General features: G+C 40.6%; 1 protein-coding gene across 2 annotated transcripts in view; it reads right to left on the bottom strand.

Moving 5' to 3' along the window:
• Saal1 (serum amyloid A like 1) overlaps nt 1-23,857 on the bottom strand; it is a 31,293-nt gene that overhangs the window by 2,656 nt on the left and 4,780 nt on the right. The window contains exons 5-12 of one of the 2 annotated variants that reach the window (XR_006149221.1): nt 23,773-23,832; nt 23,532-23,647; nt 20,561-20,741; nt 18,181-18,263; nt 17,906-18,094; nt 16,482-16,675; nt 14,705-14,797; nt 13,619-13,877 (exon numbers count right to left, since the gene is read on the bottom strand). Coding sequence is in view for 1 of the 2 variants with exons in the window: in XM_042691427.1 (XP_042547361.1) it covers nt 13,785-13,877; nt 14,705-14,797; nt 16,482-16,675; nt 17,906-18,094; nt 18,181-18,263; nt 20,561-20,741; nt 23,532-23,647; nt 23,773-23,832 (1,009 nt within the window). In the remaining variant the exon portion in view is untranslated. Of the gene's footprint in view, nt 1-13,253; nt 13,878-14,704; nt 14,798-16,481; nt 16,676-17,905; nt 18,095-18,180; nt 18,264-20,560; nt 20,742-23,531; nt 23,648-23,772; nt 23,833-23,857 lie in introns of those variants that run through there. The other variant, XM_042691427.1, reaches the window with a different exon arrangement.

Below are 23,857 nucleotides of genomic sequence, written 5' to 3'. Positions count from 1 at the left end.
AAAGCACCATAATCTTAACAGAAGACAATGACATCTTCAGTGAGCTCATCTCAGATAATACCCGATGGCTTTATGAGAAGAATTGGCTAGAAGTCTACTTATACACAGAATACCTAAGATCTAAAGCTACTACCTGTCCCCGCCCCCCCCCCCCACTACCCCAGGAGAGCTCCATAATCTTCACATGATGCCTTCAGCAAGCTCATCTCAGATTACACCCAATGGTTTTATGGAAAGAGCTGGCAACAATCTGCTTACACACAACATGACGCAAATTTTGCTATTCCAAATGTCTCGACTCTCAATTAAACTTTTAAACATTATGCTTGAAAAACATGCTTGTCATTGGAATAACTTTGCTTCATCACATTACCCCCAAAATATTGGTCATTCCAAACACCCTGAGGATGAGTGTGGGTTATGACAAGGTCTTCCCCTTGCTGTGCATTTAGTTTGCCTAAATCCCACAGTGAGTGTCAGAAGCAAGCTACAGTGAGGCCTCACCTGTCTAAGGAAACTTTTTACCTCAGTGGATTACAGCATTTCAAAAAGTAGACTAAGGAATTCAGTGGCCTTACTTCATGTTTCATTTATTTTTCAGCTCTTTAGACTTCATTATCTTTAGGTCTGAATTCCATAGAAACCTGAAAGCACTCACTATCAGCTGGAAGAACCCAAATAGCCTAAGTCCTAGGCACACAATTCACATACAAGAGTTAGGAGCTAAGATCTGAGGATAGTGGTTCAAAGCCCACATGGGCAGAAAAGTCCATAAGATTTTTATCTTCAAGTAACTAACAAAAAGCTGCAAGTTGTGGAAAAGCAAAGAAAGGAGAGACACTGTCCAAAAGAGAATTGTACTCATTAGCTAAATTGTGAAATGGTAACTCTTGTGTACAATACCTTATTAATAACAATAAAAGTATATTTTAAAAAACTGGAAGTAAAGGTGTGGTTCAAGTGGTAGAGCACTAGATTTGAGTGCCCTGACCCTGAGTTCAAGCCCTGGTAACAGGAAAAAAAAAAAAAAAAGACTGTGGATGGAAATCCCTGGAGTCATTCAAAGTAACATTTCTGCTCATATTAATAAAGCAAATTATGAAAAAAGTGCAACTACTTCAAATCACTCCTGGTGCTTGGTACACTTGGTTTCCTCCATCTTTGCTGCCTTGGTTTGTTTTGTGCTGTTTAAAGAGACATTATGACCTCTTTTCTTCAAGGACAGCAGTCATTTCTCCTAGAGCAAGTCAAACAGCATTTGCTGGGGCTGCTGAAAGCAAAGCCAGTGCCATTTGTCTAATTAACAATCCCTGGAAAGATACTTTTTTATGAAAGAGTATCACAGAGTCTACATGAAGGAAAATGAGCAAACTCAATGATCAAATCCCTTCTTCATTTCTACAGCTGAGCTCAAGGTAGTGTGGCCCATCTTTCATGGCTATGGAAAAGACTGAGAAAAGCTGAATGGGACCCACTGGCAGGGTCAACAGAAGAAAATACGCCATGTGGAGAGACAAGAAATGCCATTCCTGAGTTATCAATGTAAAGAATGGAGAGTACTTGCCCTCATCTTTGGGAAAATCCTATCTACAAAGTACTCATGGTCCAGCCCTTCACTTGGAAGAGGGGAATCAGGGTACCTTCTCATAGGTACTAAATATAAGAACACTTTACAGGCTCCACTGTGACCCATATTAATAAGCTCCAGCTTTTCCCTATGCAGAGTAGCAGCCATGCCCTTGATCCTCCTTTATTCTCATTATGGGGAGGAGGAGGCTTTGGCTTATTCATTATGTAACACTTTCTTGAGGAAGCAAACAAGACACTCATAATCAGATTGACACAATCTGGATGTGACTTGCTAAGTATTTGATACAGGGAGGGCTCCGGAGGATTCACAAAATGTTTGGCGAAAGGGTTTAAATAGAGACTTCTCAGAAGAAGTAAGAATGCCAAATAAACACATGAAGAAAGGCTCCCTGGCCACAAAAGAAATGCAAATCCAAACAACTTCGAGATTCCATCTGACCCTAATTAGTTTGGCCAACATCAAAAATTGGAACAACAACAAATGCTGGCAGGGATGTAAGGAAAAGGAACCCTGTCCGTGGGAATGTAAACTAGTATAACCTCTCTGGATGGCAGTTAGGAGATTCCTCAACAACAACAACAAAGAAAAACATAGAACGACCTTCTATTGCAGCCATACTACTCCTGGACATCTACCCACAACATTACAAGCAGTATATGGTAGAGATATTTGCACACCCTCGGTCATTTCTGCACTATTCAAAATAGCTATTTATAGAAATAGTCCAGATGCCCTACACTGGATGAGAGGAAGGCAAAAAAAAAAAAAAAGTGTGGCCAAGAAAAGGGAAGCCTGAGAGTCCAAGATCAGCCCCTGCACTTTGTCAATGGCATGGGTAAATACAGCTTAGTGAGTTCAGGGCTGCTTCAACTCAGCTGAGATCCTCTCGTGGGCTCCTGCACATGATCTCAATCTGTCTTGGAGCCTATGTTCATACTCACCACACTTGGTCAGGGAGACACACTCCTGGAGGTGCACTTGGCAGAAGGCACAGAAAAGAACATTCCACACATGGCCATCCTCCCTCCCAACCAGCTCGGGAGTAAGGCAGAAACGAGTATTGTTTGCCTCCGCAATAAAATCATTGAATACAATATGTAGAGCTTTAAATCAGCCTCATAAGTGTCTCCAGGCAACTCCTGCCAGAAAGATAGGGAGACAGAGAAGTAAAAAAAAACCTCCAATGCCACAGAAAAGGACTAGCGTATCTCTTACAAAAGCCTTGCAGTGGAAATGCTATACAATAGAAAACTCTGAGTTGACTATGAAATCCAATCAGCATAATGCAACACTCAAAATGCAAACCCTCACCATTTGGGTTAAACACTTCTTCCATGCCACAGTGACATTCCTTCTGAAAGCACTGCAAAAATCACCATGAAGGCCATAGAAAAAAACCAAAAACAAAAAAACAAGAGATCAAGACCACAAAGGTGTTACTTGCAAAGGGTTAGCTTTCATGTGGTAGTGGCTTTAAGAAGACTTAATCTGTATATCTCAAGGACAAAGGAGGTCAGAGCCATGTTTGTGCCACCTGAAACATAGTTAATTTAGGAGTGCTAATAGACCACTTCCAGGAAATACCAGGGACCCTGACAACAGCTACTAATTAGTTCTCAAGTTTCTCTCCTATCTTAACCTTGGTAGTCCCCCTAACTGAGCACACTATTTACCATGTGGTAAATTCAAGTCACAACAGAATGAGTGGGAAGTATTCATCCCCAGTTCAATTTCTCTCTTACTGGCTCAATAATTGTCCACAGAGCACTCAATGAGCACATACTGAGTATCTCTGACCAAGGATATTAACACTTAACAGGACCTATGCTCTATGAACATCTCAGCTTTCCCACAGAGAACCAGTCCTCTGCCTACTGAAACTCTCCAACAGCAACTGTACAGAAACTAGCACTAGCATCCAGTAGGAAGGAACTAGTCAAGAGTGATGATAAACCTGGCATAGGGGTACACACCCATAATCTCAGAACTCAGGAAGCAAAGATTATGAGGTCCAAGCCAGCTTAGGCTACAGAGCCAATGTGAGCATCACCCCCTGCCCTTCTTGCTTAAAAAAGAAAAACTTGAGCTACAATTTTAGAGACAGAAAAGATTTGGGGTTTGAACTCAGGGCTTTATGCTAAAAGTTCTGCCAATGAGCCATATTTCCATATCATTTAAAATTTAGGTAATTTTTTAAATAGGGTCTTATGTTTTTGTTTAGACCAGCCTAGACCACAATCTCATTACCTATGGCCTTCCATATAGCTGGGAACACAGGCACGTACCAACACCCTGTTGAGACAGGGTCTTCTTGCTAAAGGTTTTGGGGATTGAATTTAGAGATAGGCAGGAACTCATCACTTAAGCCATGTCCCCAACTCCTTTTCAATTTTATTTTCAAGGTAGGGTCTATGTATGTACTAGCCATTCTGGGCTTTGGTCCTCCCACTTGTGCTTCTGGTTTTTACTTCCCCATGTCACAAGGGATGACATGGTCATTGTACTTCCCCTACAACTGGGAAAACAGGCATGTACCATTGCACCCAGCCATTGGTTCAGATGGAGTCTTTCAAAATTTTATGCCCAGTTTGCCCTCAAACTGCAATCTCCCAATTTCTACCTAAAATAATAGGCTCAAGCCACCGCACCCAATTCCCCCGTCTTTGTTCCCCCCACCCAGTCTTTTTTGTGATACTGGAAACAACACAGAGCCACAAACCTGCTAGGCAGACCTTCTGCCACTTGATCCATACTCCTACATTTTTTTGCCTTGGCTGGCCTGAGACCATGTTCATCTCCCAAACTGCTGGGATTACAAGTACAAACCTTCAAGCCTGGCCTGAAAAGAAAGATTTTTAACCAAACTCTGGCCTGTAGCAAGTAAGTGAACAGAGGCTTCTCTGTGATAGAAATGGACACATATCAAACTTCTAGACCAACTCACTTCTCCTGACAATTGCATTAACTATAACCCCCATCTTAGCCCCTCCATACTCATTCCCAGGACCAGATGTCCACCATGAGACAATCCTTCAAGTGTGTGCCTTAGGTTGACTCACTGCTCAGTGTTTTTGCTGTTTAGAATTACTTATGTACAGCTATACCCTTCTTCCAGTGTCTTCCTCCTCGCCACCATCTAATGACTTTCGTCTGGTGCTTTATATCCAGAATTGCAAGAGGTAAACATCTTCACTCTTATTGGCAACAAATCCTTGAATCCATTTCCCATCCCTTCTGGAGATGAATAGCATGGAGAGGAAATGAGAGGAAACAGTTTTTTCTTCTTCAATTAACTTTCATTTGGCATCTCTGGAAATTCAAGTCTGAGTAAACTCTGACTCCAGAACAACCAGGATGATATGATTATGGAAAATGTTAATCTCCCCATCAAAGGAGAGACAGCTCAGTTACGGAGCAGTTGGCACGTTCTTCTAAAGGGCCTCTGCAGTATGAGCCTACTGGTTTCCCTCAGGAGCCACAAAGCTCAGAGTTCCTAAGAGACAAGATAGTCTTGAGTTGCAGAGTTGGTCTAGTATATTGTATGCTTACCCACAATTGTGCTAAAGAAATCAGCAACCCACATTGACATATTCAAACAGAATAAAGGAGAAGATCTGCAACACAAACATTTCCAGGTCACTGAAGACTCATGTGAAAATGTGAAATTTGCATTGTTAAAGACCATTCAGACATCACTAGATGGGGGCAAAATCCAAAGAGGTGAATAATATTTGTGGCCAAAAAAAAAAATCTCAAAAGGCTGGGCATTGATAGTTCACATCCTAGCTACTCAGGAGGCTGAGATTTGAGGATCACAGTTCAAAGTCAGTCTGGGCACCACCAAAAAGCCAGAAGTGGAGTTGTGGTAGAATGCTAAGGAACCAGCACCAGTACAAGCCCCAGTACACGCGCTTTCTCACTCTCTCTCTCCTTTCTCTCTCTCCCTGTCTCCCTCTCCTTATCCCTCTCTCTCTCTCTCTCACATACACACACACACACACACACACACACACACATCTCTATTTTACATATTGTATACTAAAATCATAAAATATGAAATAATTTTAGAACAAATAAGTCATCTGGCTTGTCCAAATCTAAAACAAACGTAAAAAGAAATTACAGTGGCTGAGCACTGGTGACTTACACCTATAATCCTAGATACTCAAGAGACTGAGATCTAAGGGTTGAGTTTCGAAGCCAGCCTTGGGCAAAAAAAAAAAAAAAAAAAAAAATCTGTGAAACTCTTTTTTTTTTTTTTGGGTCCAGTCATGGGGCCTGAACTCTGGGCCTGGGCGCTGTCCCTCAGCTCTTCAGCTCAAGGCTAGCGCTCTACCACTTGAGCCACAGCGCCACTTCCGGCTTTTTTCTTTTTGCTTATGTGGTGCTGAGGAATCGAACCCAGGGCCTCATGCATGCAAGGCAAGAGCTCTACCACTGAGCCACCTTCCCAGCCCCTCTGTGAAACTCTTATCTCCAACAAACTATTCAGAAAAAGCCACAAGTAGTGTGCTGTGACTCAAGTGGTAGAGCTCTAGCTTTGAGCAAGGACATGCATGTGTGCGCGTGCGCACGTGTGCGCGCGCACACACACACACACACACACACACACACAAAAGAAAGAAATTGGAGAGTTTAATTGACACTCTGTTCTAGGGCTAGCCACATCAACAGATTTCTTTTTTCCAATGACAACACAGTGCATTGTAGTGAAGAAGCTAAAAGTCTTGGGAGTTTCTTCCAGGAAAGTGCTCCATGACTGGTTACAAGCAGGAAAAAACATCTGAAATCAGCTGAATTTTGGAGTAAGTAGAATTATAGTTGTACAAATGCCACCACCCTTTCTCAAATACAGCCCCATAGAAAGAGCAGATTTCCAGATACGCCAAGTTTCTCAAATGGTATGGAGTCAACACCATTGAAGACTATCTGATGGGCCAATTGCTAGAGGCTCACATCTGTAATCAGCTACTCAAGAGACTGAGATCCTCAGATCTCAGTTTGAAGCTGGTCTGGCAGACAAATCCAAGAGACTCTTATCTCTGACTAACTAGCAAAAATCCAGAAGTACAGATATGGCTCAAGTGGTAGTGTGCCAGCCTAGAGTGAAAAAGCTAAGTAAAAAAACAAAACAAAACAAAAACAAAACTCTACATGGTCATATTGACATAATAAAACCAAAATATGTGCATTCACTTGAATTGTGGGTTGTGATTACACATGTACTCCCACCTACCCATATACTGTATTTTCAAACAACTCTCCTTCCTGGAAACAAGTCTGTATCTGAGGAAGTCAAACTCCTTTGAAATGCACAATGTCTTTGTTCTTTCCATTGTTGGAGTCTATATTCACTGAGGCTGAGCAGGAAAGTGTCACTTCTATGAAGAGACATCTCAAAACTTCTATTCCTCATGTAATCATAGAAACCCTCAAAGGTAAGAGGGAAACCCCATAAAAGTCACAGATCCCATGATGTCAAAGGAAAAGCAGCTGGAGAAAGGGGGTTTAATAAGCAGCCTTCTTTTATTACAATAGGTTTGACGTCACTGATTATTTATTATTTCCATCACTAAAACACAAAGTGTTGGGCTTCATTGTGGAGACCAGGATGAAAAGGATATGTGGACTTTCCTGAGTATTTTAATATCCTCTTATTGACAGAAGATAGAAGATCTGAACAAGGACGGGGAACAGGAAATGATTTTAGTGATTTCATTACAGTAATAGAGAAAAGGGTTTGCAATGGTTGCGTTTGGCAGATGGTCTGGTCAGACTACTACTTCTAAACAGCCTGCAGGTCCACAAGCCCAATATTGACACAGTACTATATGAATCAAGGGCGTGTTCTAGCAATCAGATTTTTATAAATATATACTGAGTCTTCACAGTGGAACACAGGAAGTTGGTCTTTAAAAGTTCATTTAAAATCATTTTATAGGGAAAGGTATTTAGAGCCCACATAGGAAGACATTAAGAGTCAAGGGACCCTTGATATTCTGGTACAAATCAGATTTGCAGTGGAATATGGTTTACCTCTATTGATGAATGAACATGGTTATTTACAACCCCAATTCAGATTTCCAAGACTTTGGATTTCATTTAAGAAAACCTAAATTTTAGCTGAGAATGTGGCTCAGGGATAGAGTGCTTGCCTAGCATGCATGAAGCCCTGGGTTTGATTCCTCAGCACCACATAAGCAGAAAAAGCTGGAAGTGGTGCTGTGGCTCAAGTGGTAGAGTGCTAGCCTTGAGCAAAAGAACCTAAGGGACAGTGCCCAGGCCCAGGACTGGCAAAACAACAACAATAACAACAAAAACTAAATTTTAATAAACATGAAATACCATTTTGCTGAGACCCTTTTAAAAACTGATCCCATGAAACAAAGCATTAGTGTTTGGGAAGTCCTACGTGATTTGACACTTTCACAATTTCCAAAGTACTAAAACAAACAACCACTAAACACATTTGTCCTGTAAGAAAGGCAAAAATGCTTCTCTTAGGCATCAGAATACTCTGGCTAAGTGACTTACAAGGTCCTAATCACCCTCCATAAATGTTTTTCCCCTTCCCCCATTACTTATTACTATGTCATTACTTTCTGCTTAATATCCCATGCAGGCCAACTTAGTTGAACTCATCCTCATATACAATGTGCTGTGCCTGTTTAGACATACTTTCATTAGTGCTACACCTGATCAAATATAAGCAAGAAACCTCAGACCCTTGTAAGAAAGCCTTTCTGTGGACAGTTGCTGACTTTCGAGTGTCTACTGCCAGTCTGCCACACAGCTGTTTTGTTTAACAATGCCTGAAGTGGTACCATCAATTTCATAGGTGAAAATAGAGGATTTTAAAAAATAATATAGCTTGCTTCATAGTTTCCAGTCATTTATAGACTGTCAACTTCTCCCCATTTATTCCAACCTCCCTTGTACAACACCTATTACTTGAACATAGGGGATACTGAATAGTTGGAAGGATTTTGAATCTCCTCAACACAAAGAAACAGTTGATAAATGTGTGAGGTGACTGATCTTTACGATTTGTATACATGAACTGCAATCAAACTGTACCCCATACATATGTACAACCCTGCCAATTTACTTCATTTTGTTCTTGTTTCTTTGAGATACGAGTCCCACTATGTAGCCCAGGCTGGCCTCAAACTCATGATCCTCCAACCTCAGTCTCCCAACTGCAGGGATTACAGGCATTCACCACAATTGCCTAAAATAAATATATACTTATTTATTTATTTAGTCAGTCATGGGGCCTGAACTCTGGGCCTGGATGCTGTCCCTTAGCTCTTCAGCTCAAGGCTAATGCTCTACCACTTGAATCATAGCACTACTTCGGCTTTTTCTGCTTATGTGGTGCTGAGGAATTGAACTCAGGGTGTCATGCATGCAAGGCAAGCACTCTACCACTGAGCCACCTTCCCAGCGCTAAAATAAATACTCTTAAATAGGAATGGGAGGAAGTGGCGCTGTGGCTCAAGCGATAGAGCGCTAACCTTGAGCTGAAGAGCTCAGGGACAGCACCCAGGCCCAGAGTTCAGGCCCCACGACCGACAAAAAAAAAAAAAAGGAATGGGAATGCTAGTGACTGTCTCAGATGGAACTCATTCATAAGCAAAATTTGTGATAGAGACACGGGAATATCTCAGAGCCTTAATCAAATAAGTTACTGCTTGATGCTAAATTATGGACATTTGCAGGGAATGACCCCAAGAAATCACAGCTAGTAAGCCAGCCAGTGCAGGCATGGTGGTTTATACACGTAAGAGAGGTAGAAATAGAAAAAGGATTGTGAGACCAGCTTCGGCAAAGTTAGTGAAATCCTACCTCAACAGATAAACAAGGTGTGGTGGTACATGCCTAACATTGGGAGGCATAGGTATCATGGAGTAAGGCAGCCCAGAGAAAATGCACAAGACCTGATCTAAAACACAACTCAAAGTAAAAAGGACTTAGATCATAACTCATGTGGTAAAGTGCTTGCCTAGCAAGTGTTAGGCCCTGAGTTCAAACCCCTGTATGCTTTCCCCACCCTTCACCTAAAAAAGAATAGTCATGTGGGCATAATAATCATAAAACAAAAAGTAGCCTAGTATTCTAAAATCTTTGTTTATAAAACTAACTAGAATCCGGGGGCTGGGAAGGTGGCTCAGTGGTAGAATGCTAGCCTTGTATGCATGAAGCCCTCGATTCAATTCCTCAGCACCACATAAACAGAAAAAGCTGGAAGTGGTGCTGTGGCTTAAGTGGTAGAGAGCTAGTCTTTAGCTGAAGAGCTGAGGGACAGGGCCCAGGCCCAGAGTTCAAGCCCCATGACTGACCAAAAAAAAAAAAAAAACAACTAACTAGAAGCCTATGGAGGTTATTTGGCTTTTATAGTACAGAAAATTCCTTGGGTTACTCACAAGTAGGGTTACTCACAAGTAAAGAAATTTGACGAGGTGTCTTCCCACTTCCAGTCTGCTTCCTTGAGTTCCTGCCTGGCCCTAAGTACAGTATCCATCTACCCAGGCTCTCATAGGTCTGACATAATCTCCAATGAATAAAAGCACTGGACAAACGTGAGCTTGTAATACTTCTGACGTCCTGATTCTGATTCTTTCCTTAATTATTCCTCTGCCCACAATATACAATTAAAGATTGTTGAGTTTTCACTAGTGAAAAGCATCCACTATGGTGCTAACACATATGTGAAATCAGTTCCCATCTGATTGGGAGTCATTAACATTTCTAATTACAATAATCTCCTTTTCAGCTGAAACCATGAAGGCAATCATTTTCCATACTTGGTTATTTGCTCATTTTTCTCAGCACTGAGATTTGATCTCAGGGCTTCATGCTTATTAGACCAGTGCTCTACCACTTGAGCCACACACACAGAACTTTTTTTGTCTTATTTTTCAGGTAATGTCTTGCATTTTGCCCAGGGATACCGTTTTGTGATCCTCCTACCTAGCCTCCCCTTTTCCTGGGATTACAGGCACATACCACCATGTCTGGCCACTTTAAGTGGCTAGATAACAAATGTATTTCTGTTGGTTTTCACTGTGTTAAGTCCAGTAATATTTGATGACATTACAACAGTTTACTTTTTGTTGAAACATAAAAGACATATGCACCAGGCATAAACTCAGGCTTATAATTGTAAGTTCCTAGCTTTCATAAAACTTTAATATAGTAGGCCTAAACATACAAAAATAAGAGAACTCTATGACCTATCTTCATATAATCAATCCATTATTCCTGGCCAATCTTGTTTCTGCTCCTCTCTTACCAACCTCCCTCGTCTTGCCCAAGATTGCTTTGAAGTAAATCCAAGGCATCTACCATTTTACTATAAACATGGCTTTTTATAACATTTTTAAAATTCAAAAAAAACAATTAGAATGCTCTAATTGAAGATAAATGTTTACCTGTTTTCCCTTCCTTAAAACTTCCTCCAAGAAAATGAAGAATCCAATATTTATCCTATAAAAGTAAGAAGTAAGGGAAGGGGGTGGGATGGAAAAGATGGATAAGAATGTTTAAAGGGGTGATGCTGATCAGGATATATTGTATTCACAAACTGCTTTGTTAAGTGGCAACTCCTTTGTACAACTACTTATTGATTTAAAAAAAAATAAAGCCTTCCTTCAGGAGCAGAGAAAACTGAAGTTATAAAGCTATAAGAAATGCTTAGGTAGAACAGATCACAAATCTGCTCCTTGAAAAACTGGGCTACCAATGAGGCTATGAAGTATACTAGTCAAGCAAGATAATTTGTAACTCCAGCATTCCTTTTCTTCAATTTCCTCTACTATAGCTCAATGCCATAGCTACAGCTCAACCACAGAAAATGTTTTACTTTAGATCCAATGGAGTTGTTTCTTATTGCCTACAGTTGGTTTCTACATACAATTCATCACAAAAAGTATGTATGTTGAGAGGTAGCTCCTAAATCTTTTCTCACATTAAAATTATCAAAGAAAGTAATTCAAAGGTAAGGCAAAGGAAATACTAATCGTAGAATAGAAAAATACTTGAAATCTAGAAAGCTAGATCACCCCCCTCAAAAAAAAAAAAATGAGAGCTGGGCGCTGGTGGCTCACGCCTTAATCCTAGCTACTCAGGAGGCTGAGATCTAAGGATTCCGGTTCAAAGCCAGCCCAGCAGGAAAGACCGTGAGACTCCTATCTCCAATAAACCACCAGAAAACCAGAAGTGGCGCTGTGGCTCAAGTAGCAGAGCGCTTGCCTTTGAGCTGAAGAGCTGAGGGACAGTGCCCAGACCAAGAGTTCAAGCCCCATGACTGACAAAAAAATAAAAAAAAAAAAAAATGAGATGCAAAAAGTTTAGCACTATCCCAATATCTCAGGGAACAAAGTATTTTTTAAAGGCAGAAAAATATATCTTCTTCTCTTAAAATGATTGTTATTTCAAAGATAGAATCCAAACTTAACACAAAATATGTATCAAATACTCAGATTCATCTTGTAATTTTTCCCTCCCCTGCAAAAGATTAACTTGCATGTGTACTTTCAATTTCCTATTTATGCTCTGGAGAAAACACCATTTCAAACCACTATTGTAAAGCTTCAAGGACTCAATTCTTTGGTGTGACTTAAAAAGGTTTAGCTAAACCTTTGGGAAGTTTCTAAACAGATCAAAACAATGAAAATATGTACTGCCTTATAACATTACAACAGAAGAGAGTAACACAGTAAACAATGTAAACTGGGTGCTTGTGTAAGTGTGCTTGCTTGATCTGCATGTATCTCACCAGGATGCACTTGGGCACTGGGAGTACGGCTCGGTGGTAAGAGCACCTGCCTGGAGCACCAAGGCCTGAGTCCAGATCCCAGTTGTGTCCACAAGGTTATGACATCTGAGAAGGCATCATGTACCACAGTGACTACAAACTAAAGTTATTAAACTCCCTCAATGTCAATTTAAATTTGCTCAATTAAAATCATTTTCTGAACTTCAACCACAAAATTACGCTGAAAATAAGGAATTTTGTTAATGAATTTTAATGAAAATGTCAACATTGCTATCTTCATATGTACAACACAGAAAAAACACTCAAGTATAACAAGGGCATATTAATAGCAATTGGTACAACTGACTTGCTACTAGCATACAGAGGAATCAACACAAATTACACTTATATAATGGCTAAAATATGTTTGCATGTTGTAGCAAACACATGGACTGGCTCTCTGAAAGCCAGCCACCATTATAGTCCCTATTACAGAATAGAGAGGAAAATATGAGATTTAAAATCTTTACAGATAACACAGGAGACTAGGGAGGGTTGTCCTTTCCCAATAAGAAAGGATAAAAGTTGCCAAGAGAAAGCCTCTGTGTTTCTTTTCCTTTTTCTTTCTTGAATGTAGATGAAAACCAGAGCACAGCTCACTTAAAGAAAAACGATGGCCGGGTGCCGGTGGCTCACACCTGTAGTCCTAGTTACTCAGGAGGCTGAGATCTGAGGATCATGGTTCAAAGCCAGCCTGGGCAGGAAAGTCCATGAGACTCCTATCTCCAATAAACCACTAGAAAACAGGAAGTGGCGCTGTGGCTCAAGTGGTAGAGCACTCATGGTGAAAAGCTGAGGGACAGCGCCCAAGCCCAGAGTTCAAACCCCACGACCGACAAAAAAAAAAAAAAAAAAGAAAGAAAAACGGTGGACAAGAATACCCAGACCAACATCGCAGACCAAGGCGAAAAGCTGGTGAAAGGGGTAAGTATCCCTGAGCTACTTCTCACGCTTCTGTTCTTAGTGCATAAAACATAACTGCTGTCAGATTAAGCTACTGTAACAGGGCTTTTGGTTACGAGAGCTATGGATTCTCATAGTGGACACAAAATTCTTATATAAAAATTGAGAGTTATAGGAAAATCTTCACCAACTCCTCAAATATTATAAAGATAACCTCAATGCTAAGCTTGTATTTCTGCTTTCTTCTTCATCATCTAAGCTAAATAACACAAAATCAGTATGGGAAGATGAGGACTGGAAAGTACATAGTAAAACTCCAGTTCCTATGCCGATGGAAGTGAGGTAACTCAGAAGGAAGCAGGGCTGAGTGTAAAGCAAATAGGAATTCTATCCAGTATCTCCTATATATCAACTACAAAAACAAAACAAAACAAGTTTATTTCCCGAACAAAAGAAATTCCAACTCAGTTTTTAAGTCTGCACCTTCAAACTTGGAAAACTTTTCTCCAGCTCATCAGCAAGAGCTTTATCAACTTCCTGCAGAATTTTTAAAAAGTCTTCCACCTATAAGGCAAACAAAGAACTGAATTATCAACATGGAAGAAAAGGCAGTTCTAAAGACACTATGTTGAAAATGAACTTTACATAGGGAGGAGTTGGGGAGGTGGGGAGAGAAGGGATGGTAGGAGAAAAACAAAGGAGGAGTAACAATGCTCGATAGGAAATGTACTCATTACCTTACTCATGTAACTGTAACCCCTCTGTACAGTATTTTTACAATAAAAAAAATTTTTTAAAGGCAGTTCTAAAGATATTGATACCATTAGTTACAAAAATGCTCTACCTGGGGTTTCTAAAAAGTCTTAAGAGAAAGACAGGTGGGTAGACCCCCCTATGACAGCAGGTAACAGCACTTCTTGAACAGTCAGTTCCTAAATAGCCAGGAAGGAAGCGATCTTCCCTAAACCACTTGTTTCACCGAGCTATCACTGACTCTCCTGCTGCTTCCTCTCACCGGTACTTCACCATCCTCCATTTTATTACATGTCCCCTCATGGCATCATTTCCTTACTTCACTCTCCTAAAAAAAACTTTCTAGCCTGAAACTGCTCCAATAGGAGCAAACGTATCACTTAGAGACTCTTCCTGTGAATGGCACCTTTGCTCAATACATATTCTACTTCATAACAAAAAGGGAGAGCATAAATGCCATGTTGATTCCTTCCTCTTACAGTTAGAACACTACAAGATACCCAAAAGGCATCTCGCTGACAAAGTATTAAGTCATGGGAATATACTTTCTTTTTTGACGATGGCTTCAAAGCATTAAGTCCTTATGTGAAAATAGTAATCCTGTGACATTCAACCTGTATATATTTACCCATACTCACCACAGGAATATAAAAAGGAAGGAGGTTTTGAAATGCACAGGAACATTTCTGTTTGTTTAACTGGCCTTCCTTTAGTCCCTGAGCCACGGTCTCCTAAAACAACAAAAATCAATGTCAAAAAAGAAAGATTCCTAAAGCTACATCTGGTAAATAAATATAAATCAGTATATGACAATTCCTTACTGGTCAGGTCAGGTACTTCAGATGTCTCAAACTGAGCTCTCAATTAAGACCCAAACATGTTCTCTCCTGTCATCCTACTTCAGTTCAGGGTGCCACCACCCACCCTGCTGCATAGCCATGACTTTCCCTTCTCCACTGCTGCTCACTTCTCCCCACAGGAGTTCAATTCTACCCTGCTAAACTTTTCTCGTATCTCACCCCTTTCATTACTTTTCAGGTTATTCTTTAAGATTGGTCTCCTGGCCTTAATGTCTATTCCTTCCTCTCTATTGCTTCTGCAATAATCTACTTTTTCTTTCTTTCTTTTCTTCCTTCCTTTCTCTTTCTTTCTTTCCTTTTCCTTTCTTTTCTTTTCTTTCTTTTTTTGCCAGTCCAGGAGCTTGAACTCAGGGTCTGGGCACAATCCCTAGGCCTCTTTGTGCTCAAGGCTAGCTCTCTACCACTTGAGCCACAGCACTTCTTATGGCTTATTCTGTTTATGTGGTACTGAGGAATTGAACCCTGGGCTTCATGCATGCTAAACAAGCCCTCTACCACTAAGCCACATTCCCAGCCGGCTTCAGAATTTTTATGATATGAATTTCCTCAGAATTTTTATGTAAGAATTTCTATGATTTAGTTCTAGATTTATTCTTAGCCCACCTTCCAGCTGTATTCCAATAACTTGAGAAAAAACTTTTCTTCCCTCCAAAAAATAAAAAGCAACTGTAATCAATTAAAAAAATACTTGCAATGAATACAAAAAAGACATATTGTCCAAGAAGTTCATGTAAATAATCAAAATGAATATAAAACTGGAGAGGAGCTCAGTGGTATGCAAGGTCCTGAACTGGACTCTCAGCATCACACACAAAGAAAGAAACATTAATATACTTATAAACCGAAACATAATATATAAAATTTATAGAAAGATATTCCATCTCAATAATACCAAAAAATACAAATCCAAGTAAGCCACAATTTATCATCTATTGAACTTTACTTAGTATAAAAATTATAATACACAATATGAGTTAAACAAAGTGAACATTATCACATATCAACAGCATTCTGGCAATACGGTCTGTTGGCATTAGCATATATAAATATTCTAAACTACATTAGTTGCTGTTTTCAGATTATAAATTACTAGTTATATAAGACTTTACTTTTCCAGTTACAACACTTTCTTTTTTTTTTTGGTCCGGTCGTGGGGCCTGAACTCGGCCTGAGCGCTGTCCCTCAGCTCTTCAGCTCAAGGCTAGCGCTCTACCACTTGAGCCACAGTGCCACTTCCGGCTTTTTTCTTTTTGCTTATGTGGTGCTGGGGAATCAAACCCAGGGCCTCAAGCATGCAAGGCAAGCGCTCTACCACTGAGCCACCTTCCCAGCCCCAGTTACAACACTTTCATACTAGAAAAACAATAGCAGGGCTAAGGATGCATCCAGTAGACCACCTAGGCATTCTGTGTTGGCCCATCTCCATGGTAGAAGACCTAGGATTCAATCCTAGCACTCCCACCACACACACACAAAAAAAACTAGAGTAATAAAGTTTAGGTAATTAGCAATCTACTTTCTTTTGTTGAAGAAACCACTAGTTTGTCTTTCTTACCTTTGTTAATGCCTGAAAAATATTAGAAAGAAATTCACATGAAATGTCCTTTAAGATTTTCATATGGAAGTCATCTTGAGTTAAATCAGACTTTTTAGTTTCTGCTGTATTAAAGTCTGTTGAATTCTCTGGTTTCTTCTGACAATGTTCCATATTTTGTAACACTCGAATTAGACTGTCAATTAGAGGAAGATCTACAGTATGAAAAAATCAAGAGGCATAAATCAGCCAGTCAAGTTTGGTATTTTATTTATTTATACACTCATTCACTCCTATTGAACTAGTGCTAAACATATTTTAGGCAATAAAACATATAGTGATCAAAAAAAAAGAACACTAAGGCATTGGACTTTCAGGTAAATAATATAATAAAATAGGTCATTTCAGATTTTGGTAAATTATATGAAGGAAGAGGAAAATATACTAAAGCCAGTCAGCAGAGACTCTGAAAAGGTGACAATGAGAATGAACCAATAAGGAGCATGTGTGACACTATAATAATTCTAGATGGACCATGGATTAAACTGTAGTCATATAAATAACTCTGCATAAGTGCTTACACAAGAAAGTATACTTTTGTATTTATATTTAAAATGTTGGTTTAAAGGCAGGACTACAACTGGGTGCCAATGGTTTATAACTATAATCCTAGCTTCTCAAGAGGCTGAGATCTGAAGGATCAGGTTTCGAGACAAACATGGACAAAAAAGTCCATGAGACTCCATTGCAATTAACTAGCAAAAATCTGAGGTGTGGCTCCAGTGGTAGAGCACCACCTGAGAAAGCAAATCTAGCAAGCATAAGGCCCTGAGTTCAAACTATAGTACTGAAAAAGCAAACAAACAAACAGCCAGACACTGGTAATTTATGCCTACAATGCTGGCTACTCAGGAAGTTGAGAACTGGGAGAATGGTGGTTCAAAACCAGCCCAAACACAATTTCAAGAGACTATATCTCCAATTAATCTCTAAAATGCCAGAATGGAGGTATAGCTCAAGTGTTAGGGTACCATCCATGAATGATAAAGATGAACATGAGCTTGAGACCCTGAGTACAAATTTTAGTGTACACACACACACGCGCGCACACACACACACGCATGCATGCACACAGCAGGACAACAATTATCTCTGAATAGTCACATTGTAGTTTCCTGATGACTGTTTTTTCATGGTACTGGATATTGAACTCAGGGCCTCAGCTATGTTAAGCACATGCCTTAAACTACACCCTCAGTCCCTCCTGCATGCTTATAATAAAATCTATGAGGTTTTTGTAAGGCACATGAAACACTTCTTGTGGATATGGGAATACAAAGATTTTTTTTAATGGGGGAAAAGGCAAAAAACAAATGAAGACAATAGGCCTAAAAACGCAAAACCTAAAGTATCCAATTAAATACAGTGTGAGAAATGATACCTACCTTTTTCAACCTTTAGGTATTCCTGTTCAGCCTGAGAAGCATAGATGGTGGACAACACTGAAAATACTGAGGCCAGCATTGTTTTCTGTTCTTGCAATATGATGGGTGGGTCATCAGATTGGCAGAGTTCATGGCAGACCAGATCAAAAAGTAAATTCCAAGTGTCTTTTCCAGTATCTGGACACTGTACTTAATAAAGATTGTAAAAAAGTAGTAATTTAAAAACAGACAACAACTAAATTAGTAGCATAGTCTATCCCAATAAACCACCTTACCAATTGCTTGAATTCCATCATCCACTGTGGTAAGTAGCTGTAAGATGTGCATGTAAACATCAAGCCCTTCTGGGTTTTCAGAACTAAATACAAAAACCAAAAGTACTGATTCAGTAACTCCTCTGGGTAGAGAACCATAATCATTCATTCATTCATTCACAAACACTCGTCACTGAGCTAGACACTGCTGTTGGTGCTAAGGATAAAAACAAGCAACAGAACAAAGTCTCTCCTAACATAAAGTTCATGCTTTTGTAGAGAAAACAGTAAACAAATATTATCCAATATAATTACATGCAAGATAAGAAGTAAAAATTCTTTTTGACTATATCTCACAAAAGCAGTAATGTACAAACCTGCTAGGTAAGACTTCATCACTCTGGCTTACTTAATCAAAACAAATTAACTGAGACTACTGAACTGAAGTTCTTAAAACTTCATAGAAGGGCTGGGAATGTGGCTTAGTGGTAGAGTGCTTGCCTAGCATGTATGAAGCCCTAGGTTTGATTCCCTATTACTACATACACAGAAAAAGCTGGAAGTGGTGCTATGGCTCAAGAGGTAGAGTGCTAGCCTTGAGTAAAAGAAGTTCAGGGACAGCACCCAGACCCTGAGTTCAAGCCCCAGGACTGGTAAAAAACAGGATGTTCCTGGCTCTCAAACTGTTAACACTAAATTCATGATCCCATGATTCTTTTAGTCGATATTTGTATTCTCAGGAACCCAAAATGTTGGTTCTTCAACCAAAATATTCAGTAAATGACAGTGAACAATAAGATGATGATTCAGCAAATGTTATTTAAGCAACTATTCTTTTTAGGCACAATGCTAGGGGGCTGGGATATCTTCATTAAAAACGTAAGTCTCGGGCTGGGAATGTGGCTTAGGGGTAGCATGCTTGCCTAGCATGCATGCAGGAAGCCCTTAATTCGATTCCTTGGTACCACATTAACAGAAAAGGCTAGAGGTGGCGCTGTGGCTCAAGTAGTAGAGTGCTAGCCTTGAGCAAAAGAAGCTCAGGGACAGTGCCCAGGCCCTGAGTTCAAGACCCGGGACTGGCAAAAAAGAGCAAAAACAGAACAAAAAATTTAAAAGTCTAAAATATAAGAAGGCAATTAAACCAGTAATTACAATAAAGCAAAATGAGCTGATCACCAGACAAAGTCCTAGGTGCTAACAGACCACAAAGCAAGTAGAATAAATTTAGTTTTGGCTGTCAGAGAATGGATCTTAAGAGAAATGACCTTCACACAGAAACCTGAAGAGACAAGAAGGTTTTGAGAGAGAAGGGACATACTATACAAAGGCTTGGAGGACAGTGAAGAAATAAAGGATATTTCACAGAGCCAGGAGCTAGTGGCTGCAATCCTAGCTACTCAGGAGGCTGAGATCTGAAGGTCATGGTTCAAAGCCAGCAGGAAAGTCCGTGAGACTCTAATCTCCAATAAACCACCAGAAAACCAGAAGTGGTGCTATGGCTCAAGGTGGTAGAGTGCTATCCTTGAGCAAAAAAAGCTCAGGGACAGCACTTATGCCCAGAATCCAAGCCCTAGGAATGCACGCACGCATGTATGCATGCATGCACGCACTCACGTGCGTGCGCACGCACACACACATGCACGCACGCGCGCGCACACACACAGGAAAAAAAATTCAGGTAAGAGAATGTGGGTGGTGAGGGACAGCAGAGCACAGATGTCTGACTGGGATCCCAAGAGAAGTCAGGAAAAGCTTGGGGGCTGACTGGCGTGGTAGGGAAAAGGTTTATACAGTGTCCCAATGCAACAATGACTGCATCGTTCACTGACTGAATATACTGAAGAAGCAGGTTTGGGGGAAAGCATAGATTTAATCCTCATTTTAAAAGGACATAAAATTAATAGCTCGTAATGGAGATTACACTATTAACTACTAATCAAATGAATGCAAATACTAATTTTCTAGTGACTGGTAATAATCTGTTTCAATGGCCTCTAGTAGTGGTCTCTCCTAGCAAGACACCTCTCAGACAGGTGCACAGACCCAAGTGGCAGGAAAACTCCTGTGGTCAATGAACAGGAGTTCTCACATGTTCACTGTAAAATTAAACACAAGAAATTCTTTGTTCTTCTTTGGTTTGAAATACATAAAATTAATGACAAAACTGAGACAGTAACCAAACTAATGCTCAATAATTATCTACAGCTAAGTGATATCAGTTATGTTGAACCTTGATGATTCTTACAAAAAAACACTGTCACAACAAACATTAGTAGCAAGTCAAACCTAAAAAGATTGGCTGTCTACTTCATCCTGTGTAGAGGAAACTAGGATTTTTCTATCTAAGGACCTATCTACTAATTGGAATTTTCCAGAACATTCTGCATAAGCGCTTACCTACCGTACTTGTTTGGCAGCTTCCAGGACACAGGGCACAATCCTGAATACTGGCCGCTCTTCAGAATCTTCCTGGAGTTGGTCCAGAGGCTGAGCAGCTCCATTTTTAATCCATTCCAACATTAGTTTCTCATCCAAATCAAAGAGCTTGTCTACAACCTCCCCCACTTTCACCAGCAAGTCAACTGCACAGAATAAAACAGATACTTAATGAAATATTTAAAGTAATAAGAGTAAACAAAATTTCTAAAGAAAACCTAATTCTAAGAAAGGCAAATCTTACCAAAGCAATACTAACTCTAAGAGCATTTTGTGATTCATGTGTATTTCAATTTACTTATCTTTCTCTTCTCCTTTCTCTCTTTTTCTCTTTCTACATACACTTTAGTGGTACTAGGATTTGAACTCACAGCTTTACATTTACTAGGCAGGTGCTTTACCACTTGAGCTTGCCCCAGCCCATTTTCACATTTCTTTTTTTTATTTGCCAGTCCTGGGGCTTGAGCTCAGGGGCTGGCCTGGGCACTCTCCTTTAGATTCTTTTGCTTAAGGCTAATATTCACTTGAGCCACAGTGCCACTTCAGGCTTTTCTATTTATGCAGTACTCAGGAATTGAACCCAGGGCTTCATACATGCTAGGCAAGCACTCTACCACTAAACCACATTCCCAGCTCTTACACTGGTTCTTTGAGGTAACGTCTCACTTTTGTTTGGGGCTGGCCTGGACCATGATCTTCTTATTTACATTTCTCACTGTAGCTGGGATGACAAATTCAGCCATTTAAATTAATGAAGTATAATGAACTTTTCTATTATAGCTGACCAGAATCTCAAGGCTTCTGATCCCAACCTCCAGTGCAGCTAGGATGACAGGCAAGCACCATTGTGCTTGACTATTGGTTGAAAAGGGATCTCAAAACTTTTTGCCCCAGCTGGCAAACAGTATCCTCCCAATCTAAGCCAAGCAGGTAGCTAGGATGGCAAGCCTGGGTCACTGGCCTCTGGAAGCATCTGGCCTCTTCTGCTTTTGGGTTTTTTTTGGCCAGTCCTGGGACTTCAACTCAGGGTCTGGGCTCTGTCTCTGAGCCTCTCTGTGCTCAAGGCTAGCACTCTACCACCTGAGTCATAGCACCATTTCCAGTTATTCCTGAGTAGTTCATTGGAGATTAAAAGTCTTCACAGCCGGGCACCGGTAGCTCACACCTGTAATCCTAGCTACTGAGGAGGCTGAGATCTGAGGATCGCAGTTCAAAGCCAGCCTGGGCAGAAAAGTCCGTGAGACTCTCATCTCCAATTAACCACCAGAAAACCAGAAGTGGTGCTGTGGCTCAAGCGGTAGAGCGCTTGCCTTGAGCTGGAAAAGCGCAGGGATAGTGCTCAAGCCCAGAGTTCAAGCCCCATGACCAGGGGGAAAAAAAAAGTCTTCACAGACTTTCCTGTGTGAGCTGGCCTTGAATCGTGATCCTCAGATCTCAGCCTCTTGGGAAGCTAGGGTTACAGGTGTGAGCCACAGGCACCTGGCTTCTTCTTTCACGTTTAAGTGAAGGATTTATCTGCATCATGGAACTTTAAGAAATTTCAGCCGGGCGCTGGTGGTTCACGCCTGTAATCCTAGCTACTCAGGAGGCTGAGATCTGAGGATCGCGGTTCAAAGCCAGCCTGGGCAGGAGAGACCATGAGACTCCTATCTCCAATAAACCACCAGAAAACCAGAAGTGGGGCTGTAGCTCAAGTGGTAGAGCGCTCACCTTGAGCTGAAGAGCTGAGGGACAGCGCCCAGGCCCAGAGTTCAGGCCCCATGACTGACCAAAAAAAAAAGAAGAAAAGAAATTTTACACACTGAATTGAAATACTTCCTTTGGACTTAGCTATTTTTATTTATTTTTTGTCAGTCATGGGGCTTGAACTCTGGGCCTGGGCGCTCGCTGTCTCTGCACGCTTCAGCTCAAGATGAGCGCTCTACCGCTTGAGCCATAGCGCCACTTCCGGTTTTCTAGTGGTTTACTGGAGATAAGAGTCTCACCGACTGTCCTGCCTGGGCTGGCTTTGAACTGCGATCCTCAGATCTCAGCCTCCTGAGTAGCTAGGATTACAGGCGTGAGCCACCGGCACCCAGCTACTATTTTTATGTTTTTATTTGTTCATTTTTGGTGGTACTAGGGTTTGAACTCATGCTTGCTAAGCAAGTATGTTACAAGTTGAGTCATTCCCTCTACCCTTACCTTCAACTGCAGCTCCTTTTTGAATTATTTGTATTTCAGATAAGATTTTTGTTTGTGTTTGTGTGTGTGTGTGTGTGTGTGTGTGTGTGTGTGTGTGTGTGTGTGTGTGTGTGTGCGCTTGTGCTGGTCCTCAACTTGAACTCAGGACCTGGGCACTGTCTTTGACCTTTCTTGCTCAAAGCTAGCATTCTACCACTTGAACCACAACTCTACTTCTGGATTTTTTGGTAGTTAATTGGGGTAAGAGTTTCTTGAACTTTCTTGCCCAGGCTGGTTTCAAACTGTGATCCTCAGAATACATACTCTCAAGTAGCTAGGATTGTAGGCATGATCCACTGAGCCCAATGATCTCATTTTTGATCAGGGTTAACCATGGATTGCAGCCCTGTACTACCTACAGCCTCCCTGTGGCTGGGACTGCAGACAGGCAGCCCTCTACTAACTACAGCCCTCCCTGTAGCTGGGACTACAGGCATGAACCATCTAGTTGATTGAAATGGGAGTCTCACCAACTTTTTCCCTGGGCTGCTCTTGAACTGAAGTCCTGCCTAACTCTGCCCCCTGAGTAGCTAGATCAAGTATGAGTCACCATGCCTGGCTTTTTTTAAAAGAGACTTCCAGAAACAGTTACATGTAACAATTAAATATAATCTAAACTCTTTTTTTCAAACTTTTAAAAAAATTTACAATAAAAGTTAACAGTCATCATGGGCTTGAATCTAAACTCTTTTTTTAGATTACATGTTACATACCATTTGTTGAACTTGACATGATGAAGCAAATGCTGTCATAAATAGCTGGATGCTCCCGAATCCTTTCAACCCAGACACTGGCCACTTCTGTCTGGGAAAGGCAAGTAAGCAACAACCTATGTAAGAAATGTGAGCTTAATATCATCTTTTTAAAACAGAAAAGGAAGTACAAGAACCAATTCTATCTTCCTAAATTCCCTCTGAGTAACTGCATAGAGTCCACAGAAAGAAAAGCACGCACCTGCTTGTTTCCAGTAGAGTAGGTGGGTCTGAATCATACAAACAATGCAGTAACACCTGCCTACAAGACAAAAAAGTTAGCCATA

Source organism: Dipodomys spectabilis, unplaced genomic scaffold (assembly GCF_019054845.1).
Source record: "Dipodomys spectabilis isolate Male_0828 unplaced genomic scaffold, ASM1905484v1 ptg000145l, whole genome shotgun sequence".
NCBI lineage: Eukaryota > Metazoa > Chordata > Mammalia > Rodentia > Heteromyidae > Dipodomys > Dipodomys spectabilis.
This window is presented reverse-complemented; position numbering and strand designations above follow the sequence as displayed.